The 25,952-nt window shown below is 41.3% G+C and overlaps 1 protein-coding gene across 7 annotated transcripts in view; it reads right to left on the bottom strand.

Moving 5' to 3' along the window:
• Positions 1 to 774: 774 nt before the first annotated feature.
• The window catches only part of LOC410336 (dipeptidyl aminopeptidase-like protein 6), a 98,706-nt gene continuing 73,528 nt past the window's right edge, over positions 775 to 25,952 (bottom strand). For 5 of the 7 annotated variants that reach the window (XM_006566378.3, XM_393817.7, XM_016914720.2 and 2 more), the window contains 11 exons: positions 11,882 to 11,988; positions 10,228 to 10,426; positions 7,436 to 7,510; positions 6,906 to 6,958; positions 6,276 to 6,830; positions 5,812 to 6,130; positions 5,567 to 5,745; positions 5,276 to 5,498; positions 4,760 to 5,204; positions 4,447 to 4,652; positions 775 to 4,301 (listed from right to left, as the gene is read on the bottom strand). In XM_006566378.3, the coding sequence (XP_006566441.1) occupies positions 4,200 to 4,301; positions 4,447 to 4,652; positions 4,760 to 5,204; positions 5,276 to 5,498; positions 5,567 to 5,745; positions 5,812 to 6,130; positions 6,276 to 6,830; positions 6,906 to 6,958; positions 7,436 to 7,510; positions 10,228 to 10,426; positions 11,882 to 11,988 (2,463 nt within the window). In that variant the 3' untranslated portion in view covers positions 775 to 4,199. Of the gene's footprint in view, positions 4,302 to 4,446; positions 4,653 to 4,759; positions 5,205 to 5,275; positions 5,499 to 5,566; positions 5,746 to 5,811; positions 6,131 to 6,275; positions 6,831 to 6,905; positions 6,959 to 7,435; positions 7,511 to 10,227; positions 10,427 to 11,881; positions 11,991 to 19,865; positions 20,098 to 21,135; positions 21,209 to 25,952 lie in introns of those variants that run through there. The other 2 variants (XM_006566381.3, XM_006566380.3) reach the window with 2 other exon arrangements.

The raw sequence follows: 25,952 nt of genomic DNA on the forward strand, positions 1-25,952 counted from the left end.
TTTAGAATAACAATTTAGTAAACAACAATTTCAAGAATCCTGAAGAAATCGTTTGAGCATCGCTTTTACCATTTATTAAATTAACATCGATTATCGATCGAGAGACTCGGACTCGGTTCGAAGAGCTCTTTACTCGAGCAAAATTTCGTTTATCGATAATACCTTATCTATTAATACCTCGATGTTCGAGTGGAATAGACGTTAAAAACACCGTCTAATTCGAATAATAATCGTCAATCTGAGATATCACAGATTATCCAAATAATTTCAATTAGCCGCCTTATTAATTATTATCGATTAATTTTCTCCGTGTGTTACGAACAACACAAACGCTCGCGATTTCTCCTTATTTTATTTTATTTTTGTTATTTTATTTTATTTTTTTTCTATTTTTCTCCATCGTCATCTCGAAATCGTTGAACGTCGACGAACGATTTCGCGTGGTCGGACATGTGCGAATCATTAATCGATATATAAATAATTCGCTGAAATTCGTCCGAAATTTTCGCACGGGCCCGATACATTAAACTCGAGTCTTCCGCGTCAATTGCAATAATTTACGATGTCCTGCGTGTGTGTCTTCTCTTTCTCTGTGTGTCGCATTTATTTATTTATTTTTTTTTCCTCTCTTTATTGTATAATATATATATATATATATATTTTTTCTTTTTTTTATTTTTAATTTAATTCTCTTTAGCCTAGCGGCGATAATACGTTACCAAAAGCTTATAGATACCCTTATGCGCTGCTACCAAGGTTTTTCATTTTTATTTATTTTTTTTTTTTTTTAGTTTTCTTACGACTTCTTAATTCCAATCGCATGCCTACAATTCCTTCTTACACTTGTCCATATTATTACACCGTCCACGTTTTGCAGTTGTTCCACGTTTGCAATTGCATTTATTTCCCTTTATTTTTTTTTTTTTTTATTGCGTGCCTGCCGTGCTCGTGAGACCGATACTTACGCCTACGTTTTTTTTTAATGTTTTTCGCCGCACTTTTTGCCGTTTATTATAAGTTAATAATTGATTGCGATTTTTGCACACTCTCACTCACTCCCACCCATTCTCGCTTCTACTCTCTTTCTTTCGTTCTTTCATCCCTCTCTTCCTTCACGTTCCCTTCAAGGAAGATTACTCACGAAAAAAATGAACTTTTACAATGTGGTTTTTAACACTAATGCGTGTTTGTTCCTTGTCGCGCGACCAAGGAACCCCCTCGAGAACAATTTCGAGAATTTTCTTTTTTATTCAACGCCATTTATCATGAAAATCACAGTGGAAAAACTTGAGAGAAAGTAAGAAATATTTTTTTTTAATTTTTACAACAACAATTTTTTACGATTCTAACTCTTTCACGTTTTAATATACATATATATGGATATAAAACAAAGCAAATTGTTGATCGACGAAAAGCTGATACATCAAATTTTTCTTCTATAATTTCCATTAATTTCCAATTTTAATTCGCATCCCGAGGAAAAGGGCGAGATTGATTCGAATTTAATCTTTCTCGAAAGATTAAACCCGAGGAAAGATTCCTTGATCGGGCGCGGTTTCACTTTTTTTTGTACTCTCTACGATCGACATCAAGCACGTAATTTCGATCTAATTTCGATTTGCCACGTCTACTATCCGTGCATCGATCGAAGGGTTATCTCTAACTCGATCCCTTCGACCCATTCGAGGTCCTCAACCACGCCAATCAATCATGTGGACGAACCATCATCGATCACTCATCTCTAAGAATTTTATTAATTATTATTAGGTAAATTTCTTCATCCTCTCCTCGTTTTTTTTTTTTTTTTTTTTTTCTCTATTTATTATCGTTTGATTAGTTGCACTAGCCTTGATTGTCGGCATTTAAGGGCTGCTTGGCAGGCAGCGTTTATGGCGACGTGCGACTCTCTTCGTTCGAGCGCGATATAGTTTTGTTTCGATTATTATTATTTTTATTTTTTTATTTTTTTTTTCCTCTTATAAGTCCTCTCTTTATCAACCGTGAAAATTGTCCCGTTTCGATCGAACTTACGAGTAACATCGAGTAAAAACGTGCTCACCTTCTCGAAACCCGAATTCAGATCCAGAGTTACAACTATAGGAATAATTCGGAACAAGTTCGAATCGATTCACGGTACAAATTTGAAAAGACACATAGAGATTTACGATTATGTTAACCGGTGGATCGATTTCGAGCGACGAGAAGGACATACATACACGGTGGAATCCCGCAAGATCGATCGATCCCGAACGATTATCCATCCTCCAACATCAACCGCGTCTGAACGAACATCGATCTTCCACCACGTCGACCTAGAGTGGCCCGAAGGAATTCCTCGGATTCGTCGATCGATCGTCTTGTTCGAGGATTCTTACGTTCTTTCTCATATTTTGTTTTTTTCTTCTAGAATATTTTTGCATACGATCGACGAATTCTCCGAAATCGATCCTCTTAAGAGATCCTCTTCGGGCCGCTCCCCGGGATCGATGTATTTGTGATCGAGAGAAAGGGGAATACGTTGTTGCCCTCGACGACGAGGTCCCTTTCCTTTCAAACGAGCTAAAAAGTATACGAGGTGAAACCTGAACGAGGTTCATTATTATCCTAAAGCTTCGCGTCGCGCTTAACTTACTTAATTCATAGTTATTTAATTTCTGGAAACAGTATTGTGTTTATAGTACAACTTAGCGATATATAATACAACAAACGATCAACGATAAACGGGGAACACGCTCGAACCTCGTCGAAGGGGGGGGGGGGGGGGGGAGGAAACGCTTTCCTGCACCAAGGGACTCGTTTCAAAGAGACACGGATATATTACAAATATCGAAGAATCAAACGGTAGAAAGGATTCGTGTATTCGTGTGTGCGTGTATTTATGTACGTATATATATATGGATAACGATGGAAGGGAAATTTTCTTTCCTTCCCTTCTTTCCTTCTCCTATTTTTTTCCTTTTCATCTCCTCTCCCACGTTACACGATACACAGACTAGGCGCGAAGCTGTACATAAAACTTAAGACTAGGCTTTCTATGAAATAATGTATATGCGTGTACGTGTGTGCGTGTATGCATGTGTCACGTCGGTACAGGAGGTAGTAGCCAAGGGGATCATGGTAGAGACCGATGTAATCGAAGAGGGAGAAACGTCGCGAAGCGCGAGCTTGCAAGCTCTGTGTCTGTACTCGATCTAAAGGCGACTCGCTCGTAGAGAGAGAGAGAGAAAGAGAAGAAGGCGGTTCTCTGAATGAAGAAGGCGATTGATGGAAGCTTGCAAGCTTATTATCGACACAAGCTCGGATATCCTCGGAAAGCGGAGCGATATACAAACGGCGCCAATGAGCAGAAAATGACTGAATGTATATGTGCATGCGTGTACATGTTTTTACGCGCGTGTAAGCGTCGATATAAAAAACGCGGGACGCGAACTTGCAAGCTCGCGCTAAGCTCGTTCGCTGAGATGTCGACACCTTCGTCTCGAAGGTTTCGCTGTGTATAAAAAATGAGTTTAGAGCTTGCAAGCTTGCGAGAGGCGCGACACCGTTCGCCGATTCTTCGCGAGAGACCGATCGAGGCCGAGGCGAGGGGCAAACACGGGGAGGAGGAACTGCGAGGAGCCTCGCAACGAGCCTCGAATCCTCGAGCGTCGAATCTCGAAACAGTGTCTCGAATCGCGCCATAATAGCTAGCTAGTTGCGCCATCTGGATGAATGGGAGACAGGGAAGGAGATCGTGGACTAGAAATTTGTGTTTGTATATATCCGCTTTCGGAGAGAGAAAGAGAGAGAGAGCAAAAGTGAAAAGTTTCGTCGGTAGCAAAGAGGGATCTCCGCAGGCTGATGCAGGTGGCTGATATACAACGGTTACTTATTAACGGTTTACTTATTATACAAACGATAAGTTCACGCCTCATCCCCTGGCTCTGACTAGCATTTTTTATTTTTTTTTTTTTTGGTTTTTTTTCTTCTTTTAATCGGTTCGTTCACGCTATACGCTTTCACCGCTACGTTCCAGGACCGGGTCTCGGAGTTACGTCCGATTATTATTATTATTATTACTTTTTTCTTCTTTCTATATATATTCGAGCTACAGTCTAGTCCTGAACGACGAGAGCCTTCTTGACGAGCATCCACATCCATCTGGGATGTATCAGAAGTAGGCGAGCTAGAGACAACGAGGGAGCGTTCGGCTTGAGGCACTAGGACGCGTCCAGGGCGAGGCACTCTGCGAGGAAGTCCTCTATGGAACGATAAGCGTGTTCCAACACGCCTGACAAGGCGTGGTCTTCGTCCGCGTAACTCTGTAATAATTACACAAAGATTCAAAGTCACGAAGTGTATCAATTCTATCATATAGATGTACAGATGCGTCTAGAATCGTCTAGCAGAACAAATAGATATTTTTGACGTGACGGACGAGGCGAGTGGATTGGGAGGATCACGTACCTGGTACCTGAAGATGATACCCGCTTCGGTCAGAGCCTTAGCGAAGGCGACACCGTGCGTATAAGGCGCTGTAAGGTCGGCTAGACCGTGAAGAAGGTAGAGACTGTGACTGGGCACCAACCTGGCGCGTTGGGTCAGGTCAGCCTCCACGTAACCTTTGTAGTTCTCTGCGGGAGCGCCAAGGACTCGCTCCGTGAACGCGGAATCTGCACGAAAAGATCAGGAGGACTCTCATCCGGGAAACAGCAGTGTAAACAACACTCGATACAGAAGTATACATAGTCCAAGGAAATTATCTTTTTCGCCAACTCACTGTAGTAGAGCCAATCGGCGATAGGATTCACAGCGACGCCACACTTGAACACGTTCTCCTGGCTACCCAACACCATGGCGGTCACGTAGCCGCCGTATCCCCAACCCCACACACCCACCCTGGTCACGTCCAGGTACTTGAGAGTCTTGAGAAGATGCTTCAACACGGTCAACTGATCCTGAACTTCGACACCGCCGATTCTTCTGAACAGATCCCGCTTCCCTTGGCCTCTCGCTCCGCGCACGTCCAGCCTCACGTACACCACGTCGTTGTGGCTCGACATGTACGTACCCCAATCGATCTTGAACCGGTCGGTCACCGCCTCGCTACCTGGCCGACCGTTCACTTCCACCAGGACGGGGAACGCGGCGTCTCTCAGCTCCTCTCGCCACGAGGGTGGCAATAACAGTTGCACCTGAGCTTTCCACCCTTGGGGTAGAGACACCTAAACGATAGGATGAACGTTAGTTAGCCAGGAGAATTTTAAAAATTGGAAACGGGATGACGAATTACAACCTCGAAGCTTCTTCGAGTCGGCAGCGCCAGTTGCGAAAGCTTGTCCCCTCTTTGGATCCTCGTGTCGTACAACACGCGGATCATCTTGTGGGTGGTGATCAGGTGTACGGCGGCCAGAGGGAGGCCCGGACCTTCGCAGTAGAGGACGTAGTAGCCGGATGACTCGTTCTCCATCGGGGGACTTACGGACGCGCCAAAGTGGGTGCAATTTGTGTAATAAAACCTGTAACGGAACGATTGTATAGGAATTGTTACAAGTGGTTGACGAGAGACGATTGAGACGAAGCTCACCTACTGCTCCACAGGACTTCGCCAAGGTCGCACGTGACGCACAACGGTTCGAGATGTCGAGGATCGTCAGCGGTGGGATCGCGAACAATGTAAAGATGTCTCTGGCCGGGCCTCCTTTCCCTCGTGCCCAAATAGTATACCAAATGGGCCTTGGTGTCCCACGCTAAGATTTCACTCACCTTGGCGGAAGACGAGGAACAATAACGTAAATGGAAATTCGTATGAAATGCGTATTCGAATCTAACCTCGTAACGACCGTGAGACAAGACTGCTATCCTCTGTTGAGTCAAGGTCACGTGCTTGATGTGGGTGAAGTGCTCCTTGTCGCCCTCTTGAACGGCGGCCAGCAGCAGAAAGCTGTCCCCGTCTGGGGCGAACAGGGGATGGGGCTGCGCGTCTAACCACTGTCCCTCAGGCGCCCTCTCGGAATGAGTCTCCTCGCACTCCCACATCGGTGCGCGGCAAGCGGTCACCAACGAGAGATTCTGCGACCTGGTCATCCAGACGACGGCCACCTGGGTCGAGTCCTCGCCCACCCAACCCGCCGATATCAGATAATATTCCCTGTGATAGAGGCAACACCTTGCTCACACCTTGCGTTTTTAAATTAAAACTTATTCTTTGGCACTTTGCAATCTCGAATCTGATCAAAACGGGGGAGAAAGTATTCATGAAGAAATTGTCTCAAGGAGAATAAAAGAACACTTACTGTCCGTCCAAGGCGGTTGGCGGCTTCAACCTTATCCTGGAGAGGGTGGTCGAGTTCGCCGTTCCGTTGATCGAGTTGGTCAAGTTGCCCAGCTCCATGATCCACAACTCGACCTCGGGATTTGGCGAGCCGGGAGTGGGGTATCTGACGGACCTCGAGGGCGGGAAGGAGCCTCTCCTAGGCGTGAACAGGGGGCTGGAGCTGGGCCCATCCTGACCCGGTTGCGTGCTGAACCAAGGGAATTCCAGGGCAGTGACCTTGGTGTCGTTGAACGAGGCGAAGAGGAGATGCGTGCCGTCGGAGCTCGGCCAGGCAGCTTCCGGCCGCGGCAACACCTCCTCCTGGTACAACCAGTCCGGCACCCCGTTGTAAATCACCCCGGGCAAACCTGTGTCGGTTATCCTCGCGTCCTCTGCCGCCGAGGGCGCTATCCTCACGTAGATGTCGTTCTCGGATATCATCAGGATGCCGGACGTGTTGCCCAACCAGGCGGCGTGTTGCAGCCGCGTTTGCTGCATCCCCCGCGATGTGTGCAGGCGGAGAGGCGTGTGGTGGCTGGAGAAAAATGGACGAAGATTGGACAAGTGGAAGAATTAGTCGAAATTCGGAGAAAAGAAGAAGCTTGCTTACTCGTTCGTGACGTCGTAGACTGTGTAATAAGCGGTGAAGGTATTCCTGTACACCTGAAAATGAATTTTGTTATTTTAAAATTTTCTTGTCAACGAAATCAATTAAAGATAAAGAGTGGTCCTTTCTGATTCGATCCGGTGAAAAATGCATAAAACGGTTGTTCACGAGGATGACGACACTTGTACCGAACACGTGTTGACAAAAATATTTGGAAATATTCATGACCCAATCGCGTCAGCTGCGATAGAATAAGAAATTTTCGCGATATACACATGTCGCGTTACGAATTCAACGAATATTAAAAAATTAAATCGATTTCCAACTCCAATTTTATTTATATTTCCGCGAAATGTAAAAGATTGATAAAAGAGGAGCCGATTTTCTTTCAAGCTCGATTATATTATGCAAGAAGAGAAAGAAACAATTTTTAAAGTTTCGAATCTCTTTTCCCTTTTTCATCGTTTAATGCGATCTCTTTAACAAGGGTCGACGAGGGCCTCGAATCGTTTTATCCTTTCCTTTTTACTCACCGGCTTGACATTGTGCTTGAACAACACGTAACGCAGATCGGCGCTGCACTGGTAGCCTTGGACGTTCAGCTGTCTCTGGAAATAAAGTCGGCCAAGATTTACTGGCTTATGCATTTTCCATTTCCCTCGGCTAGCGCCAACTTTACGATCGTTAGCCGTCCTCGTAAAGTTGGCAGAGCTTCCAACTTTCCCGGAACAACCCCTCGAAGCGCCGGTCCAACGTGCAACGGCCTTTTAGATCAGACACCCTCCCCCGTTAACGACGCCGTTATTTTTCCCAATCTATCTACGCGCATTAATTTTATCCTTATTTTCATCAACTCGCCGTATTATTAAATTTATTTTCCAATTATTATTGTTATTATTTTTCTATTGAATTGAATATCCAAAATAATACTCGATACGAGTGCGTTCAAGATTTCACTCAGCCCGATTAAACGATCACACTTCACTTCTCGTCGAGGCTCAAGCCCTCATCGGGGGTTCGATTTCGTTAACATTTATTAAAAGCAAACGAGAAGAGCCTCTTCCATCCGTCAACGAGCGCATCGAACGTTCTTCTGGAATCAGCAAAAGCGATCGTCACCACTGCGTGCTCATTAACGAGCGACCCAACCGCAATCGACCAACGCTATTTACCCTCAATCGTATTCTCATATCCCTCATTGTCGGCCGAACGAGAACGAATCCTTCGTTAACGAGTGGCAAATTGACATTGTCGCTTCTCCAACAAAACCCCCTCCTCCTCTTCGAAATTATCCCTCCTCGTCGACAATTAACGACTGTTGCAACGATATCTTTCCCAAAATTATTTATACTCTTTCTTTTTCCTTCTCTTCTTTCTTTGTCGCTTCTCCAACAAAACTTCCTCCTCCTCTCCTCTTCGAAATTATCCCTCCTCGTCGACAATTAACGACTGTTGCAACGATATCTTTCCCAAATTTATTTATACTCTTTCTTTTTCCTCCTCTTCTTTCTTTTTCTTTTCTTTTCTTTTTTTTTCTTCGAGGCGATCGTTTCCCCACGGGCAAGCGGGCATCATTTTCCGTCGAGCGGAAAATGCAATAGCGGACGAGGGAGCGACCCCCTTTTCTCTTGAATAAACCGAATACCTCGAACTTTGCCTTTATATATATATGTATATATATGGGTTACTCTGTTTTATGGCGCGAGCTAAATTCACCTCCACCGATAGATAAGAAGGAAAGGACGTTTGATGTTAAGATCCTCTTCCTCCCTTCTTTTCTCATAATTATAAGCAGCAATTTTTCCCTTCCTAATTTGCATTCCTCGTGCGAATTAATGCAGCGAAACTATTGCTCGTTTGTTGAATTTTTTAAAATAATTTTAATAAGTTTATTCTTCTTCTATTAACATTTGGATTATATTTTAGAAAATTAGAATTCATCTAGTTCGTAATGATATCTTTCGTGTTGTTAATCTCGGATTAAAATTAATTAACTGAGATTATCATATTTTATAGCGATATTTAATTTATTTTGAAATCATCATCTCACTTTTATTAACCTCTCTCATTTGGATTAGAACGAGATTACCGTCGTTGAAAATCTTTTTTTTTTTTTTTCAAGAAAAACTGCTTTTTAATTGCGATTAACCTCGACGATGGCGATGAATTTTGCCAGGGATGGTTCTCTCCCTGTTTAATTAATCTTTTCATCGTTCGCGCGATGAAATTTACGATCCTCTTTGGAGATTTGTTCAAGAAATTTTTTTCAAGCTCTAAGAAATTCTGATTAACAAAAAGAAATGTTCGATCCTAATTTTAGAACCGCGAAATTGCATTAGACTTGATTGAAGTATCTGATCAAGGAATCTTTTCTTCAAATACTACTCTGCTCAACGCTGTGTGAAAGAGCGGCCGTTGCACGTTCGATTAATTAAGTCGGGACAATTTTAATTGTCGCGGCCGCCTCTGGGCCGATTTTAATCGTTTCGAAGCCAAGATTCGAGCCAAGAATCTTTCCTCCAATTTTACTCCAATTTCTATCAACGTTTCTTTTTTTAAATCTTTTAACTTCATAAAGATGCATGGAGAGATTAAAATGCACTATGCAAATTCGTAACGAATTGTCAGGAAATTTCTTCATCAACTTTGGAGAATGAAAATCATTCAACAAAAAATTTTATTTATTGCTAAAAAAATATCAGGTATTATATACATAAAAATATCGACATTTGAATTAATAGGATTTTTAAAAAAATGGACTCTATTGTTTTCTAATGGACGAATTAATGCTTTTCGCGTGCAATTTCCAACTATTGTTCGAGCAGAGCTCGCAGAGGAGTTGTCATGACAATTTTCGTTCGAATTTTCGCACCATCGCCGAATTAGACCGCCTCTATACATTCTGTACGCGTCATCCCATTTTTCCATGTGTCGCGAATAAAAAATTATCGAGTCGATTATTCTCTCTTATTTTCGAACTAAATGCAAAAGTTATATTCAACTCGAACCCTCACACCTTTTGTGTGAAATATTATACGAAATGTTGCTCTAACAATATTTCACACAATTTCATAATCTAAAATATTCAACGCGTTCACAATTCTGAAATAAAGATAAATTATGAAGAGGTCGTATAAAATATATAAAAAAAAAATCTTGTCTCATCTTTGCTAGAGAAAAAGAGAGAGAATCACATTAATTCGTCGCGAATGCGTTGAAATAAAATCCTTGTAATTTAACAGAGTGCGCTCTAAAGTCGATTCTCTAAAGTTTAACCTGCCCATCCATTGCTAGTCGTCGTTATTCCGGGTCGCGTGATACGTACGAGCGTGTGATTAGAGACGAGAAGGGACACGGAATTGTTGCTTGTGTCCAGGAGTGTGAGGGAACCGTCGTCGGCCTGGTAGACAAACTTGTCGTGGGTTATCCAGGTCGGTGTTAACCTGTGCGGCGTCAGATCATCACGAAGGCACTCGTCTAACGTGAGCCGTCTGCCGCTCCAGTACAACAGCTCGTCCACGTACCTGAAAGTTTCCCTCTAATTTGATAATAGCTCCTGCTGGAATATCGATTCGTTCGATATCCGTTTCGAGCGAGTAATACAGAAAGTTACGTTGGAAAATCGGGGAGAAGTTTTTATCGAAACTTTGGTTATTATTAAATATTTCGCGAGATAATTTCTTAAAATTATCCTATTATATAGAAATTTCGATCGAGCGTTTCCTTCTTAGGAATTTCGCGATATTCGATTTCTATATTATCGATTGTTTTTATCAAATTTGCAACTTTTATTAATCCTTTTCACGTGTATGTAAGTGTATGCAAGTGTAGCGAGTAGTCTTATGTTATTGATTTTTCTCCATAAATATAGTATCGAGCGATGGAAAAATATTTTCATAGATAAATTTTATTTCCTCGAAACTTTGCAATTTTGTAACGCGATTTTCAATATCCGATCCTCGTTATTTCGATCGAATTAAAGTAATATTTGTTCGAAAGCTTCGATAAAATTCCAAAATTTTACAATGTGCAATGTTTGAACATTCTAAAAAAGAAAGAAAAATACGATTCTTCGGAGAAATAACGAAATTTTACAGCGCAAGATTAGCAAGGCTTTAACTCGCATCGACGCTCTTTAAAATTCTCGGGCTAAACTTCCGTGTTTGCGGCGTCAGATGGCGGTGTTCAGGGATTCAGGGAAAGAGCGGTGGGGGTTAATGTTATAGAAAGCGAAGGGATGTTCTCGTGGCTTTAAGGATGATAAAACGGGGATTTTCTGGCACCAACGAAGGCTGGACGTCTCGGGGAAGGATTTCCTCGCGAGAGAGAAAGAGAAAAAAAGAAAAGGAAACGAGCAAGGAGGTGAAAAAGTGAAAGTCGAGCTTGGCTCTTTGAATAAAACCCGATGTTTGAACCTGTACCGAGGCACCCTGATTAGTTCTCTTTTAGACCGTGTAAAAAAAAACCTCGTTACGGGGTAAATATGAAACGCGGGTAAAGAAAACTCTCTCTCTCCCCTAATAAACGAAATAATAACTTTGAACATTTTTTATCCACGCGTACTTGATCCTGAACATCATGGCTGGGTATCCGGTGTCCCGAGTATGTTTCGTTAATTAGCTCCCAACGTATCACATTTTTCATCGTGCAATCTTTCTTTTAATAATCGAATAGTAGAATCACAATTCCAAAAAATTAAGATTAAAATTAAAACTCGCTACTTCGTTAATGGATAGAAAAAGAAGAAAAAGAAAATAATAATCTCACTTAAAAAAATTCTCCCAGTGATATTTTCACGTCGATTTCCCTTCGCAACCATTAATATAAAGGGATCGAGAAGAGAGAAAAAAAAAACGTGAATTGGATCCAGCAGGATTAATTTCGTGAATCTGAATAAAAGCTGTATCCATAGGAAATACCACAGGAAGGAAATCTAATGATAGGGAAGAGAGAGGAAGGAGGAGAGAAAGGATACTCACCCGAGGAGGTAAATGGCCGTGACGATCCCGGCGATAACGAAGCCGATGACCAAAAGCGAGAAGATTATGCTTCGCCAGTTGTGGCCACCCTCCGCGTACGTTAGATCCTGTGAACAGAGGCAGAGATCCTCCTCGTCAGCCATCGATCGATCGATCGATACCTTCCTACATCTATATCAAATGCACAAGCCCGCATGCAATCCGAGAGAAGATGGGGAAGAACGAAACACGTTCACGTTCATCAAAACACGGTCCATGCACCATGGTGATTGGTTTGTTAATTTTATTTCTCCTCTATCTGCGGCCACTTTTCTTTCCCTTATTTAAGTTAAGATGGATCCAAGATTTGTCAACCTCTTCCATCTGATTATTCGAATTATTCGTTGTGAGTTAAAATTTTCACATTCAAAATTTTAATCTGAAAATTAAACTCGATGATATTTCAATTGACCTTTCATTGCCTGGGGAAAAGAATTTAATTTCTTTCAAATACGATCCACGCTACACATTTTCCCTCGATGGCGTCAAGAATATCGAAGGATCGGATATTGCATTCGGGTTATGTTGGCAACGCGACCAACCCCCGCAGCTGTTTGCACGGCTAAGCCGGATAACACGTTCCACCCTGTGTAATACATAGCGGTGTCGACTGGATTTTCGGGACCTGTTTGAATCGTCACGCGACCCGCCTCCGTACGCACACGCGTGTTCGCCCTCCCCTTCCCGTGGGGAGGAGGAGAGGTGGAGTTATCGATTCGCCACTCCCCCTCTCCCCCCCGTAAACGCTGCTAATCCGCCCGACGCTTGTCTATCGAGAACGATCATCGTGCGTAACTTGGCGTATTCTACTCGCTTTTCGATCAATTGTAGATCTTCTCATAAATAGAATTGTTTCTCGCCCTATTTCTCCTCGCCAATCGCGTTGTTAGACTTAATTTCGTAGAGAAGAACCAGCGTGTGTGGATTCTTGATACATTAATATTGATTTATCCATCCGAGTTAAGAGTGTACAATAATCTTATATTAATTTTGAGAAGCTTGTGGATGAACCACAATTCTTTTCTTTTCTTTTTCTTTACACGAAGATTATTATCGATGACTCGAATCCAAGTACGATGAAATTTAAAGAAAACTTCGCATCTGGAAGTTTCTTTTCCTGCCGAAGCGCGTTAAATTTCCTCGAACGATCCCCTCGATGTACAATTTAGCACGGAAAGGAACAACGGCGGGAGAAATCTCGTTTCAACCATTCTTCTCGACCCATTTAAGAATATAATGAAAATGCAGCCTTCCTCTTCTCTGCCCCGATCGGTATTAGCATCGGGATAGGACAGGATAATCGGTTTCCAACACGACTTGTTTATCTCCACCAACGATCGCTTTTGTCTCATACTTTCCAATCTTTCTCCAATCCCCAATCTTTCTCCCCCTCCCCAATTTCGTCCTCCTTCTGTTTCTCATTTCGATTCCATTCCCCTCCCTCTCTCTAACGTCTCTTTCCATCCCCGAGCTGATCGATTACTCTCGCCCCCTTTGAATTCCAAGCATGCAGCCGTGCACGTGCACACCCCCGACACAAGGATATATAATGTTTTCGATACGCAGTAGCGAGGATGCATCACGATGAAACGTGACCGTCCAATGTTTATTTGTCTATCCGCTCGCCTCGATGCACCTCCACTCCGAATTCCATCCTCCAATTGTTCTTTCTTTCTCGAATCCACCTTATCGATCATCCGTGCAAAATGCAGCGCGAGTAAATTGACACGTTCGCCTATTTTTTTTTAAATCGATTTCACAGGGAGTACGATCTTTTTCTTTAGTATCGTATTTGAGGATCTCAAAGTTAGGTTATAATCCGGGGATTGATTTTGTTCGCGATTTCGAAGGAATATGTATGTGTTTGCTGTTATGGGAAGAGATTGAATGTAGGCAACGTAGGGTCTTTCCAGCTTCTAAGGGAAAGAGCACATCCGTTTTGATGCGAATCTTCAAGAATAGACAGCTGTGGAAGAGCTCGTGAATATTTTCGATGGGATGGTGAAAAAGTAGTTTTGTATCGTATCTTTTGTGCACGCTCAATAATTTTGAGAAAATCTATTACAATATATATCGGATATGTGGGATGTCGTACACAATTCCCAAATATCACGTATCACATTTTTATATTGGAAATTTGATCCTTCGACCTTATGGCTGTCATCTTCGGATTTCTAGCATATGTCTCTTGGGCATTTCATATACACGCGATGCATTGTGAATTTCGTGTGTTGCATCTGATATATCAAACGTTAGAGTTCTTATATCTGGATATCTAGAATAAATTGACGCAAACTTGACAAAATAACACGTATATTTCAATCTGTATTAATTAATCTCAATTAATCTCTTATATTATTTCGTATTTTTATACAGCCAAATTATTTAGAAATAAAATATAAATTACGAGGTTACTCTTAAAGCCAATTAGCGTAAACTCGATAATGTTACTCGTTAATGCACGGAGAAATATAGGAATGGGGGCAGGCGTGGGCGTCAAAGAAAAATCCATCTGGAATAAAAAGGACGCGAGATTGCTCCATCGTGGATGCATTTTAAGAGCGTTCACGCGAGAAAGCCGACACCACGAGCGGAAACGTGTTCCAAAGTTACGGCAAACACGTCCACCACGCCTCGCGTAGAATAGTAAAACAGCGATGTTACAACATCGTCGCGATGATGCAGGCCCCGGTAAAATGGGGGGGAGGGAATAGAGTGCGCGAGGAAAATATATTCCTCGTACGACGATAGCTCGATCGTGGCGAGGAAAATATCCGGGTATGGGTAATAATCGTATATAAACGTACGTAAGTGTATATTTCTTCCGATTGGAATTGATAGAAAAATAATTTTACGTTTTGGATCGTAATTTCTTTTTCCTTCTTCCAATCGAATTGTTCGAGAGGGAAAAATTTATCTTTTTGCGAAAGCGATCTCTCCAGATTTTTCTTGAGAACAAAAGCTTCTCGATCAGAAACAATCTGATTTGAGAAAAGGGTTGAGAACGAGTCGAAATGGAAAATAATATAATCTTCCCTTCCCGAATAAATTTGAATTCGAATCGAGGTATTATCCATTCTTCCAGATCTTCACCAAGATGATACCGATTTAAATATAATTCATACCTCATCTGTTTCTGTTATTCAAATTGCGTCCCTCGTTACGAACGGTGTCCACTGTTCAAAATTCACGAGGACATTGAAACTTTCTTCATTCCTTCCTTAATTCCTTCTCACAATTTTATAAAAATTTTTTCGTCCCCCTCCACCAATATTTTCTCGATAAACTCTCGATCCATTTCAAAAATTTTCTTTCGCAAAAGACAATAGAATTTCTTAGGATATTATTCGAGTTCATCCTATCCCTTTCACTATTATTTTTCTCGATAAATTCCCATCGTCTGGAAAAATCTTTTTCTTCCCATTTTCCCGTGGAGAATAAACGAGAATAAACGACCGCGTTAAACAGCTAATTCTAAGATACACGCGTGTCACGTTTTCGTCCCCGTGATGCATCGATCCTCGTTCACACACGGTTCAACACGAACAACCTTCCAAAGGGATTTAGACGTTTTCTGTATCTGACTGACGGCTATATCTGGTTTATATATATTCCATCAACAAACTCGGCCATCTTCTACGTGCACCCGAATTGCAGAATACCAGAAATTGGGACCGCCGATTCTCCCAAGCAAAATGCGAATCTCCATTATTATGCTCTCGCTTTTTTCCGAATTACGTTGAGTTCGAGATCGTTGGCTTCGAATTTAATCAAAGATGACCAAAACGATAGATTTGGAATAATTTTGCTGTAATTGCAATCCTCCTTGTCGTAGATTATTCGCTCCATCCTTTTTCTTTGGATGGATAATAAACGTGATGGATTTTCTAAATAATTGTTTTAATTAAATTAATATTAAATATTATGTATCAATCTGAAGAAATATTTATATAGGATTTCGAGAAATGTTTGCACGATTTCGCAACAAATCTCACACCACAACACCCGTTCCCCGCGCCATTTCAACTTCGATCCGCTTTCCAACGATATTACATTCCATCTACCCCCGCGTACGTTTCTTATCTAATCCAAATTTTTCATCCCCTCGTGTCCCTTCCTTCGACACCTCGGAATCCAATTTCCATCCGACCAAAACAACTCTCTAACGTACGAGTCCATCTCACAGATATGTAACTTTTGCCTCACCCTGCGAACAATCCCACGCGCTAATCTATTTACGAACGATGGAAGAAATAAGAGATCCATTTCCTCCTCCCTCGTGACTGCCAAAAAACTTTTCCAACTTTTTTCATCGATATTCTTTCTTCGAGGAAATGCTTGGATGAGAAATTAACGGTTGCTGTGCAATTAAGTGGTAATCGATTATAACTTGATCGACATTTTTGTATATCGTACATATATAAATATTTTATGAATTTTATACAACATCCTGTGTGAATTAGTGATCAAGGAAATAGACATTTTAAAAATTGTATAATTATTCAATAATCATCGTACGATGTAATATCTTATTTTCGAATCTATTTTCAATGCGAGCTTACTTTAATCCCACCAGCGCCATCACTGTCCAGAGCTGTTACACCCTCACATAAAGAGATCAAGAGATCACGAGGACATCCGGGGGCTTCTGGATTTGGGGCCACGAGTCCAATCATTGCGATTCCTCCAGCGCGAATTATCGATCCGCCTGTTGGTTATTTATTTTTCCTTTCCTTCCTTCCTTCTTCATTATTTTTAGCGAAAAGAACGCATTTCGCAAGAAAATGCAATGGATTTCGCTTTTGTCGCGAGCTTTATACAAGGTTTTCCTTTCCTCGTTATCGATAATAGCTGGTGCGATCGCGTGATTGCGCCACGAGAAAAGGTGGTCGAAACGGCGGTTTAAGCTTCCGTCTCGGAACAATTCGAGTTTCGAGGGACAATTGTCGCATAATGCGGTATTATATATTAGTTTTGAATGTGTTAACGTCGAGTTTAAAACAAAGAATTGAAGATTTGGAGAACGTGGAGGAAATGGAGGATAAAGATTGGGGAGGTAAAATAAGGGAGAGATAAGGAAGGGAAATGTATTATGTTTGCGTTTATGCAAATTTGTGTATCCACGCGTGGATCGAAATAGAAGTTTCACCTTCTAAACGTTTCACCTCGGGTATTTTAAGTTTTACACTCTGTGTATTTTTCCTTCGAATTTTATATTCTTTAAGAATCTTTGTTATCCGAGCGCGAACAGGTGAGTTGTATAAATAGATTTCGCGGGGAAAAAAAAAGAAAATTCATTCACCGGTATATTTTCCGCAAGGTTCGTGCGAGGAAAAATCCGATTTCGAAATGGAATTCCATGCGGAAAGAATATCAATTTAAAGGATTACGAAGGCGGATCGTTATATTGGCAAATAAATATAACGACGAATTAAATTTCCCATAAACGCAACATAAACATCCGAGGCAATATTCCGATTAATTATCCGCGCGTTGTCGTTTATTTACGCGTATAAATCGCGTAGAAATAAACTCTGGTGGCGAATGTTTCCCGTGTTTTGTCACAGTTTTAAATTTGGAATGTTTGTTTTCGAACGCTTCCTGCCTTGACACCTGTCAAATCTCTCTCGCTTTTTTTCAACGCTGATTTGAAACGATTTCTTCGCTGGATGACGTAGCTGAAAAACGCGGAAAGCGATCGAAAATGTATCGAAAATAACCATCTTAAAAGATTCCTCCAATCTGTATTGTATTTAACGTTAATTCAAAAATTACATGTCCAATCGAGGAAGGATCAAAAATTGATTCCTGCAATCTTTATTTCAACTCTTTCGAAACGAGATCTATAATCGAAATAAAATTCCAGAACGATCTCCACAAAATGATAATTGAAAACGTTCGAGGAATGTTCGTTAGGAAACGGATGATCCATGCGAGGAGAAGAATCTTTCCAATTTCGTCCACGGTTAAACGGAAAATTTAGCGATAGATAATCTTTAAATACGTTTTATCGGCTGGTGAGGATATCGAGGATTCCACGAGTTTTCAGAATTATACACGGTTTTCCTCTTCGCAAAAATTTTTCATCGAATTCTCACGGAGCGATACACGCATTCGAATCGATCGACTTTCGAAGACAGATTGAAATTTCGCGAAAGAGAGATTCGTTTCTTTTTTTTTTTTTTCGAAGAGGAAAGTTTGTTTGCAAGCTAATTAAACCGGGGTTCTGTTATCCTCCGAGGGAGAAAGATTGTTGTTGGACGCCACTCGAGAATTATCGTGAAACACTTGAGAAAATACTGACCCCGTAGCTTCTGATTCGATGATAAAAGCGAACTCGACGAGGCGGCGTTTATAGATTTGTGCGGTTAAATTTGTACTCCGTACCCGCCGAGCTCATCGACGTCTTTATTCCCAACGATATGTATATTTTTGCTATCGTTAACCCAATTAAACCTTCTCTCTCGTTGAAAGAACAAATCGTAATTTTCGTCGCGACCAAACTTTGAAAAATTTCAAAAATTTCTCGACGAGTATTTTATTCTATGCGTAGAATATACGACGGGTTATTATTGTGTTCGATATATACTTTTCGACCCAATATGGAAATTTTCTTTTTCTAAAACACAATATTTATAGAGCATTAGAAATTCTGAGGATTTTGCAATTCAAATTTTTCCGTCTTAATTTCATCTTCTAGTGAAAGTGATCTTTCGTAAATATAATCATTATATTCTTCATAAAATTTTGTAATATTCGAATATTACACAAAAATTTTAATACATTGTTAATTGAAAGCATCGTTTCGAGATTAGTCTAATTTTAAATCACTTGCACACAAGGAAAATGTTAATCTATCACTGTCCATCAATATGCAAACGGATTATCTTCGAGGACTAATAATTCCTTGCTCGAAGTCAGCCCGTCGGAAGGCGTTAATCTGTCCAACATCGAACCGTAATATCGTGTGGACGTGGTTTCTGTTCTGCGACGTTAACGAGACAAGCGTGTAGTCAGTGCGAAAATGCTGGCACGAGCCAAAATCTTGAGCAATAACCAAGAATCTTCCGAATTACACGTGCGTGTTGTTCGCGCGGATTTTCGACGAAATCGAAATATTTGTTTCCATTCCAAATTTCGTGGAACCGTAAACCTCGTGTTGCGTATCCATTGATGAACGATCATTGTGAACGTGTTTATTTCGCAACGAATTTTTTTCCATTCACATCATTCTCAAGTATTGAACTTTTCTCCTCTGTATTGAATAATACTGTGATAATAAAAATATTCAATAATGAATGGACGGATGTTTATTCGTTTATGATAAATTTAAAGCTACGTAAATGGACGCGCATAAAATACAAGAATAAAAATGTTTGAAACTCGTTTAAAAAGTACTAATGAGCGTGTAAGCCACGTAATCTCCGTTGTTCGAATTTTAAGGAAAGACTCGATTAAACGACAATTTAATCGACTTATCGATTCGTCCCGAGTGAAAATTTAAACAATGAAAAAAGATTCGTGACCTACATAACTCACTTTCTCCTAGGACTTACACACTCGATCGATTTCTAAACAACCATCCATTTTCAAAAATATCAGCATGCACAAATACCTTCCTCCAATCATAAACAATCGTCAAAAAAGAATAAAAATAAAAATTTCAAAGACAAACTAACTTAACTAATTAAAATAATCGAGAAAGAAAGAAGAAGAAATACGACGCACGATTATAGAAGGTTGGAAAAAACATGGCGAACACAGGTTACAACACGAAGCACGTAGAAACAGAAGAGCAAACAAAATTTGCTTGGTTACACCCAAGACGATAAAGACGAGATATCAAACAGACGAAGCTTTCATCCCCCGCAAACCGAGTATATCTTGTTCGAAAAGCGATTTAATCGAAATATTATATAGATAGAGATCGAAATAGCTTGCTTATCTTCCGACAAATTGAGCGGCGTGTTGGCCATCGCTGCTCCTCCTCCTCCTCCTCCTCCGTTCCAGAACTTCTGGATCCCAGAAATAGAACGAATCAACGCGACGTTTCACCGACGGGGACGATTAGAACCGCGCCACGCATCGCTCCTTACAAATTCGCGTATTGCAAAGGCGGATAACGAGCAACGGCCTTAACTTAATCCTTCGTCATCGAGCGGCAAGCCTCGACTGAAGAAGAATCTTTCTGCCAGACTTTCTGGCTCATTGCCCTTCCACACACCTCGCCGTTCTCTTTGTCCCTCACCGATGCGCCTCTCTTAACGTGTTATAAATTATATACACGAGGCTATAAGCTCTCGCGTAGTGGAAATCGTTGACAGCAACTAGCGCTCTCTCTCTCTCTCTCTCTCTCTCTCTCTCTTTTTTTTCTTCACCCTTCGAGGTGATGAATCGGCGGGGATCGTGGACGGAGAAGATCGATAGAGCGAAGCGAATGTTGGAGTGGATGATGATAATGATGATGATGATGGGAGAGGAGGGGTGGGGAGTGGTATCGATTTAAGGAGGGATATCGATTTTGGGTTACGTCACGGTTTCGTTCAATCGTTCAGGGATTTTCGGTAAGATAAAAGATGCAATAACGATGTTTTGATTTTTTTTTTTTGCGATAGGTTAAGCAAATTTGCGAACCTTTTGCAGATGAATTAGCGGTGACGGTTAATGGAAGTGTTGCGGATATATAGCGAGGTAAATTAGCGCGTTGGAAATCCTTGGATGAAATTTTCCGCAAAGTTAATTTCGGCTATAAATAACCGTGACGGTATTTTTCAACTTTTTTTTTTGAAACCCCGTTTCATATCAGCCAAATAACCCGTGAACCTTTTCCCTCATTGATTTGCATGAAAATCAGTTATAGCGTTAATAATAGAATGTGTTGTAACAAATTCTCCTAAAAAAAAAAAGAAAATAAAAGTTTTGTAAAAATAACCGCCTTTGTATCCAAAAATTGAATCAATATATATATCTCAAATCTCCATATATTTCTCCAAAAACTCTTACATCGCATTGGTATTTAAAATTTAAAAATTCGGATAGATACGGATCAATTTTCACATATATCTAAAAAAAAATCTCAAACTCTCAAATATCATCAAGTCTCTCGAAAACTGTTGTATGAAAATTTCGAAAAAACGGAATAAAGTCAAGGTCGCGTCGATTTCGAGTGACGAGAGGAGAAGAAAAAGGAAATTAAGAAGAAGAAAAAAGCTCACCAACGTTCCCTGGAGCCGCGCGCAAGTTTTCATCGTGGGAGAAGAGTGTGGGCGAAGAAGATCAGCACCCGTTCAGCCCGAAAGACAATGTCTAACTGGCGTGCCTTTTCACCGCTTGACGAGAGACCCTTCTCCGGTCGCCCGTCTCTTTTTCCGCCCGAGCCAGAAATGCTCAAAGGGGTAACATATGCCGATTCTCCCCTCGCGCGGCTGACCCTTCAGGGGTCAGGAGAGCACTCGGTGAAAAGGGGTCGATAATCGAACGAGTTCGCCTCATCCGCCTGTCCCGTTACCTTGCAACACCGTGGCGAAAAAAAAGAAAGGAAAGGAAAGGAAAATATCACGCGCCTGTATTTAAATATTCCGATCTTTTCTTTACGCGGAAAGAAGAACAAGCTCGTCGAATCTTCGTCCAGTTTCGTTCGAGTAATTCAATCCTCGGGAGTTGTTTAAATTCATCGTATTCGTGGCCCAAATCGAACTCTTATGTCAATAACCAGATATCGGGATTGTGACGACTCTTTTCGTCATAATTCTTTGATATTGAATATCGTGGCGTTGTAAAATTCTAGAAATTTATTAAATTTTTATTATTAAATTTAGAGGTTTAAATGCTTTGTGCTGGCTTTTTAATTAACGTTATATACGAGTATAGAGAAAGAGAATTCGAATGTAGATGTGAAAAATAAAGATTTCGATTAATTTTGCTCAAAATACTTTTTTGATTTTTTCCTCTTTTTTTTTTTTCTAATCCACTTGAAATACAAAAGTTTAAGAAATTTCGTTTATCTGGAAAGAGAGGATCGCGGGAAAAACGCGGCGATATCGACCAAACAGAGGGCACCACTGTCCCCTCCATCCATAATGGCAAACGAACACCCATCACGGAAGAAGAAACCCTCGCTCTTCTCTCCGTTTCCCTTTCATCGACACTTGTCCAACAATCTTCCACCCACCGATTATCTCTTTCAATTGTGCCATCAACCGCTTCGAAGCGAAAAAACAACGAAGAGAACTTATCAGATGTGGACTCTATGCTCGACACGAACGATAAAACGAGTCCCTTTTTTTTTTAGCTTCCCTCTCCGGATATTCAAAGAGATTTAGAGCACGCTAGTACACGGAAACAACAAGTTTCCTGTATTCTCACTTTCAGCCCCACCCATTAAGTTATTATTCCGTAGTTGGCCTTGACGCTTCAACGCCGCCTCGTCCCGTCTCAGTTTTGGACAGCAACCGTGAAACAGCTTGTTGCCACTTCGTAATTTGGACAGTGCGAAAACTGGAGGAGCGTTTCTCGCTTCGCTGGACTCTTCTAAGCTCGAAGATTGATTTTCGAGAAATATTTTTAATCGTCATTCGAGACGTATGCAGCTGGAAAAAATATTTCTATAATAATACGAATAATATAAAATTTTAAAGGAATACACGATATCTTTTTGCACGAGAAAGTGTATATATGAGTAATATTTCAAGTCCCGATTCTGAATCTTACTTGCTTCACAACGGCACCAATATTTTAATACTAGTACAATACTGTCGAAGAAATAAACTTGTCTCGTTGTTAAGCACAAATATTACGGATCTCGAAACTTGATTCTCTTTCAGGAGAAATTGTTTTTGTCAAAATTCTGGAAAGCGAGAAATCTCGTTATCCAAAAAAAAAAAGAAAAAAAAGCGGATTATAGTTGAAAATAATAGAGCTTGGAAGGAAGTGGTGCGCATCGATCGGCGTGGAAAATCCGGGACCTGTGGCGGGTAAGGGTCGCCGTTCCGCGAAAATTGCATCGCCCTCGTTAATGGGTCGTCACGATAACGGCGGTGTCGGTCGTTAAACGCGTCGTTTTCGGGGCGGGGAATCGCCAGCAGAACCGCGGAAAGGGCACGAAAAGTTTCCATTCAGACCTGTCACACCCTCCCCCCCAACCGCCAATTAGAGACGTTTCCCTAAATTCGAACGGATTCGAAAAAGGATTTTTCTGTCGCCTCTTCCTCGACGCACGGGCAAAATTGCTGTCTCCTTGATATTTCTCCTCTCGACCGGAAACCGGTTTTCTTTTCTCACAAACCTTGGAAAAAGATGGTCGCCGTTCAAGTGTCCCTGTTCTCGAGTAGTTGGAGATTGTTGGAGAAAATTGTTGGTTTCGAAGGATGTGGAGGATCGTCGATTTATTTTTCTCGTTTGAAAACACGTGTCATTTTAAATTCAATCGATTCTTTAAGTTAACTAGAATGTTTCGAAAATTATTATGGGCAAAAAGCTCGTTTTTTATTAATCATCGATAAATTTGCACGTTGATTAAAAAGTAACTTCGTTTCGAAATATTCATTGTAATATTAGAAGAAACGAAGCTTGTTATCATCTGAATATAAGAGTTGTGAGATTAAAAAATAAAAGTATAAGCAATAATAATAAGGATATAATTTTTCTTGCTACTCTTTCTTTTTCCAATTAAAAAAAAGTATAAGTACGAGTATGAACGATTTCGAAAGTAAATGAAAATTATTCGATTCCTGTTCCCCGTTATGGACACCAGGAGGGACAGACAGGGCGACGCATGCGAATATTCATGAATAAATCTGCATTCGTCTGAAAATTTGCGGCGGCCGATCTCTGGCCGCGACATTGCCGCGCGGCATGTAAATGTTATCCAAACACGCAGTTGTATTCCGACAGTCGGTATAAATTTAGATTTTCCCGCTGAAGGCTTCTAGTTTTATCGATCCCGGGATTCTAGCGCCGCTTCTCTCGCGCCTCGCCTCGCCTCGCCTCGCCTCTCCTCGAGAATCATAACCGTTGCTACGTAATATATCTGCGAGACTTTAACGTGTATAAATAAAGTCGTCCAACGAGAGACAGAAAAATTGTCACAATTAACACGATATACAAGCCTCAAATTTCTTCTTCCTTCGAATTCTCGATTCTCTGGATTCGTGTTTAGATTTATTCGCAAGATTCGTTATCGATATTCGAAATTAGACTCGGCCACCGACTTTTGCCCTTCGAATTAATCGAAGTTAATCGGCGGATCGAGTCGATTGGAAAGCTCTCGAAGGTATTATCGAGGCATCAGCGTTTTTTTTCAAATCGATCGGTCGTAATCGAGCTGATGATCGCCGTTAATAAACGCCGATTGCCACTTGGCCGCGGCACGAGTGTACGGCACACTGTTGAGGTTGGTTGATCAGTTAAGTAGTACAGGCTCACGCGAATCAGCCGTCGCAAGTGGAAAAAGATTGCCGCGTTCCTCCCCCATTCTTGCAACAATTCCTCCTTTGCTCGATTTCTCGAGTTTTTAGTAACTGTTTTAGAATTAAAGTAATTCTTCCTAATTTCCTTCTATTCTATTATTTGTATCGAGACTTTAATACAATCAAAGTACGCCAATACTCCTCTGTATTTCTCCAAACGTTATCTTTCCTCCTCCGCAATAATTGTTTCTCGATCTTCTCCTCGAGAATAGCTTCTCTCCCCTTTCCTTTCGAAATTTCAATCTTTCAAAGTCGACGAATCGGTCGACGAAAACTCGAGAGCATCGGGGGGAATCGGTTATCTGGAACTCGCAGTCGTTCCTTTCAACCATCTCCTTGGAGATGGATAACGGCCTCGTTCCCCCTGCATAATTAACTTTCTCGAGGGCTCGTCGAAGGTGTCCTCGGTCGGCAACGTGGTCAAAGCTCTGTATCCAAAGCGGTGAAGTCGACGAGTGAATTCTCGCGTGGCCGGTGACGAGAGCTGAGAAAACAAAGCTGGGGCCGAAGCCAGCGGCTCTGCATAATGAATCCTCTCTCTCTCTCTCTCTCTCTTTCCACCGATTCGACTCGTAATTAGCGCATCCTTCTCTGGCTCGCCTTTCAGAAATACTTCACAACTCTTTATCGAGTTTGTTCGCCGAGTCCAAGATCGAAATAGTGCATTTGCAAGTCTGATTAATCGATGGTAACTGGCTCGAGTGGCACGTCGTTAAGGCTTTTAAATTTTTTCTCTTTCGAGTTTAACACGTTCCTCCTCATCGATGAAACGTAAGAGACGTTTCCTGGTTATTCATTGATAGTGGTAGTTTCGACAGACAAATTATATATACATTTCGCTCGAACAGATGTCGCAGACAGCGCAACACGGATGTTACGATATTAATAAATTTTGCTGTCGTGCGCTTCCATCCATCCACGTGCTTCGATATTCCTTTTCAACCGTGAGCGATTCTTGTCAAGTCGAATACGTAACGTGTGCCATATTTCTGCACGCAGATGTACGGTGATTCGTGGTCGATCCTTATCTGGATCGACGAGATCCATCGCATGATTTCGACACCGGTTGCGAATTCGAGGATTAAAAGGATTGCGAGGATTTACGTTTTTATGTAAACGTAGAAACGAAGAGAAAGGGTGGTTAACGTGGTCTTTTGCCATTTTATAGGCAGCTTATCAACTGAATCGCGTGGAGAAAATTTAATGCCGGCGATGAAAATCCGCCGGCAAAAGTGATCGTGAAGAACGACGACTTAACGGAGTCGTTCGTTCACGCTCGTTTACGTTTAATTGTTTTGTTAATTCCTAGATCACCGCCATCCCCTCCTGGAAACGATGCAACGGTTACTTTATTTTAATTCAAGTGCTCGTAAATCGTGAGCTTTCGGGACGGAAGGTAGTTAATAGTAAACAGATGCACGTGCAATTTCCGGTTTTAACGTGCTTAATGTTTTACTTGTACTATATCCCTCCCTTTCTCTTTGAGAGAAAATTGATCGTGATCGTTTTAATTAAAGAAAAGTATTCCCCTTCCTTTTTTTAAAAAAATGGCAAAGTCTCTTGGA

This window comes from Apis mellifera, linkage group LG11 (assembly GCF_003254395.2).
Source record: "Apis mellifera strain DH4 linkage group LG11, Amel_HAv3.1, whole genome shotgun sequence".
NCBI classification, from domain to species: domain Eukaryota; kingdom Metazoa; phylum Arthropoda; class Insecta; order Hymenoptera; family Apidae; genus Apis; species Apis mellifera.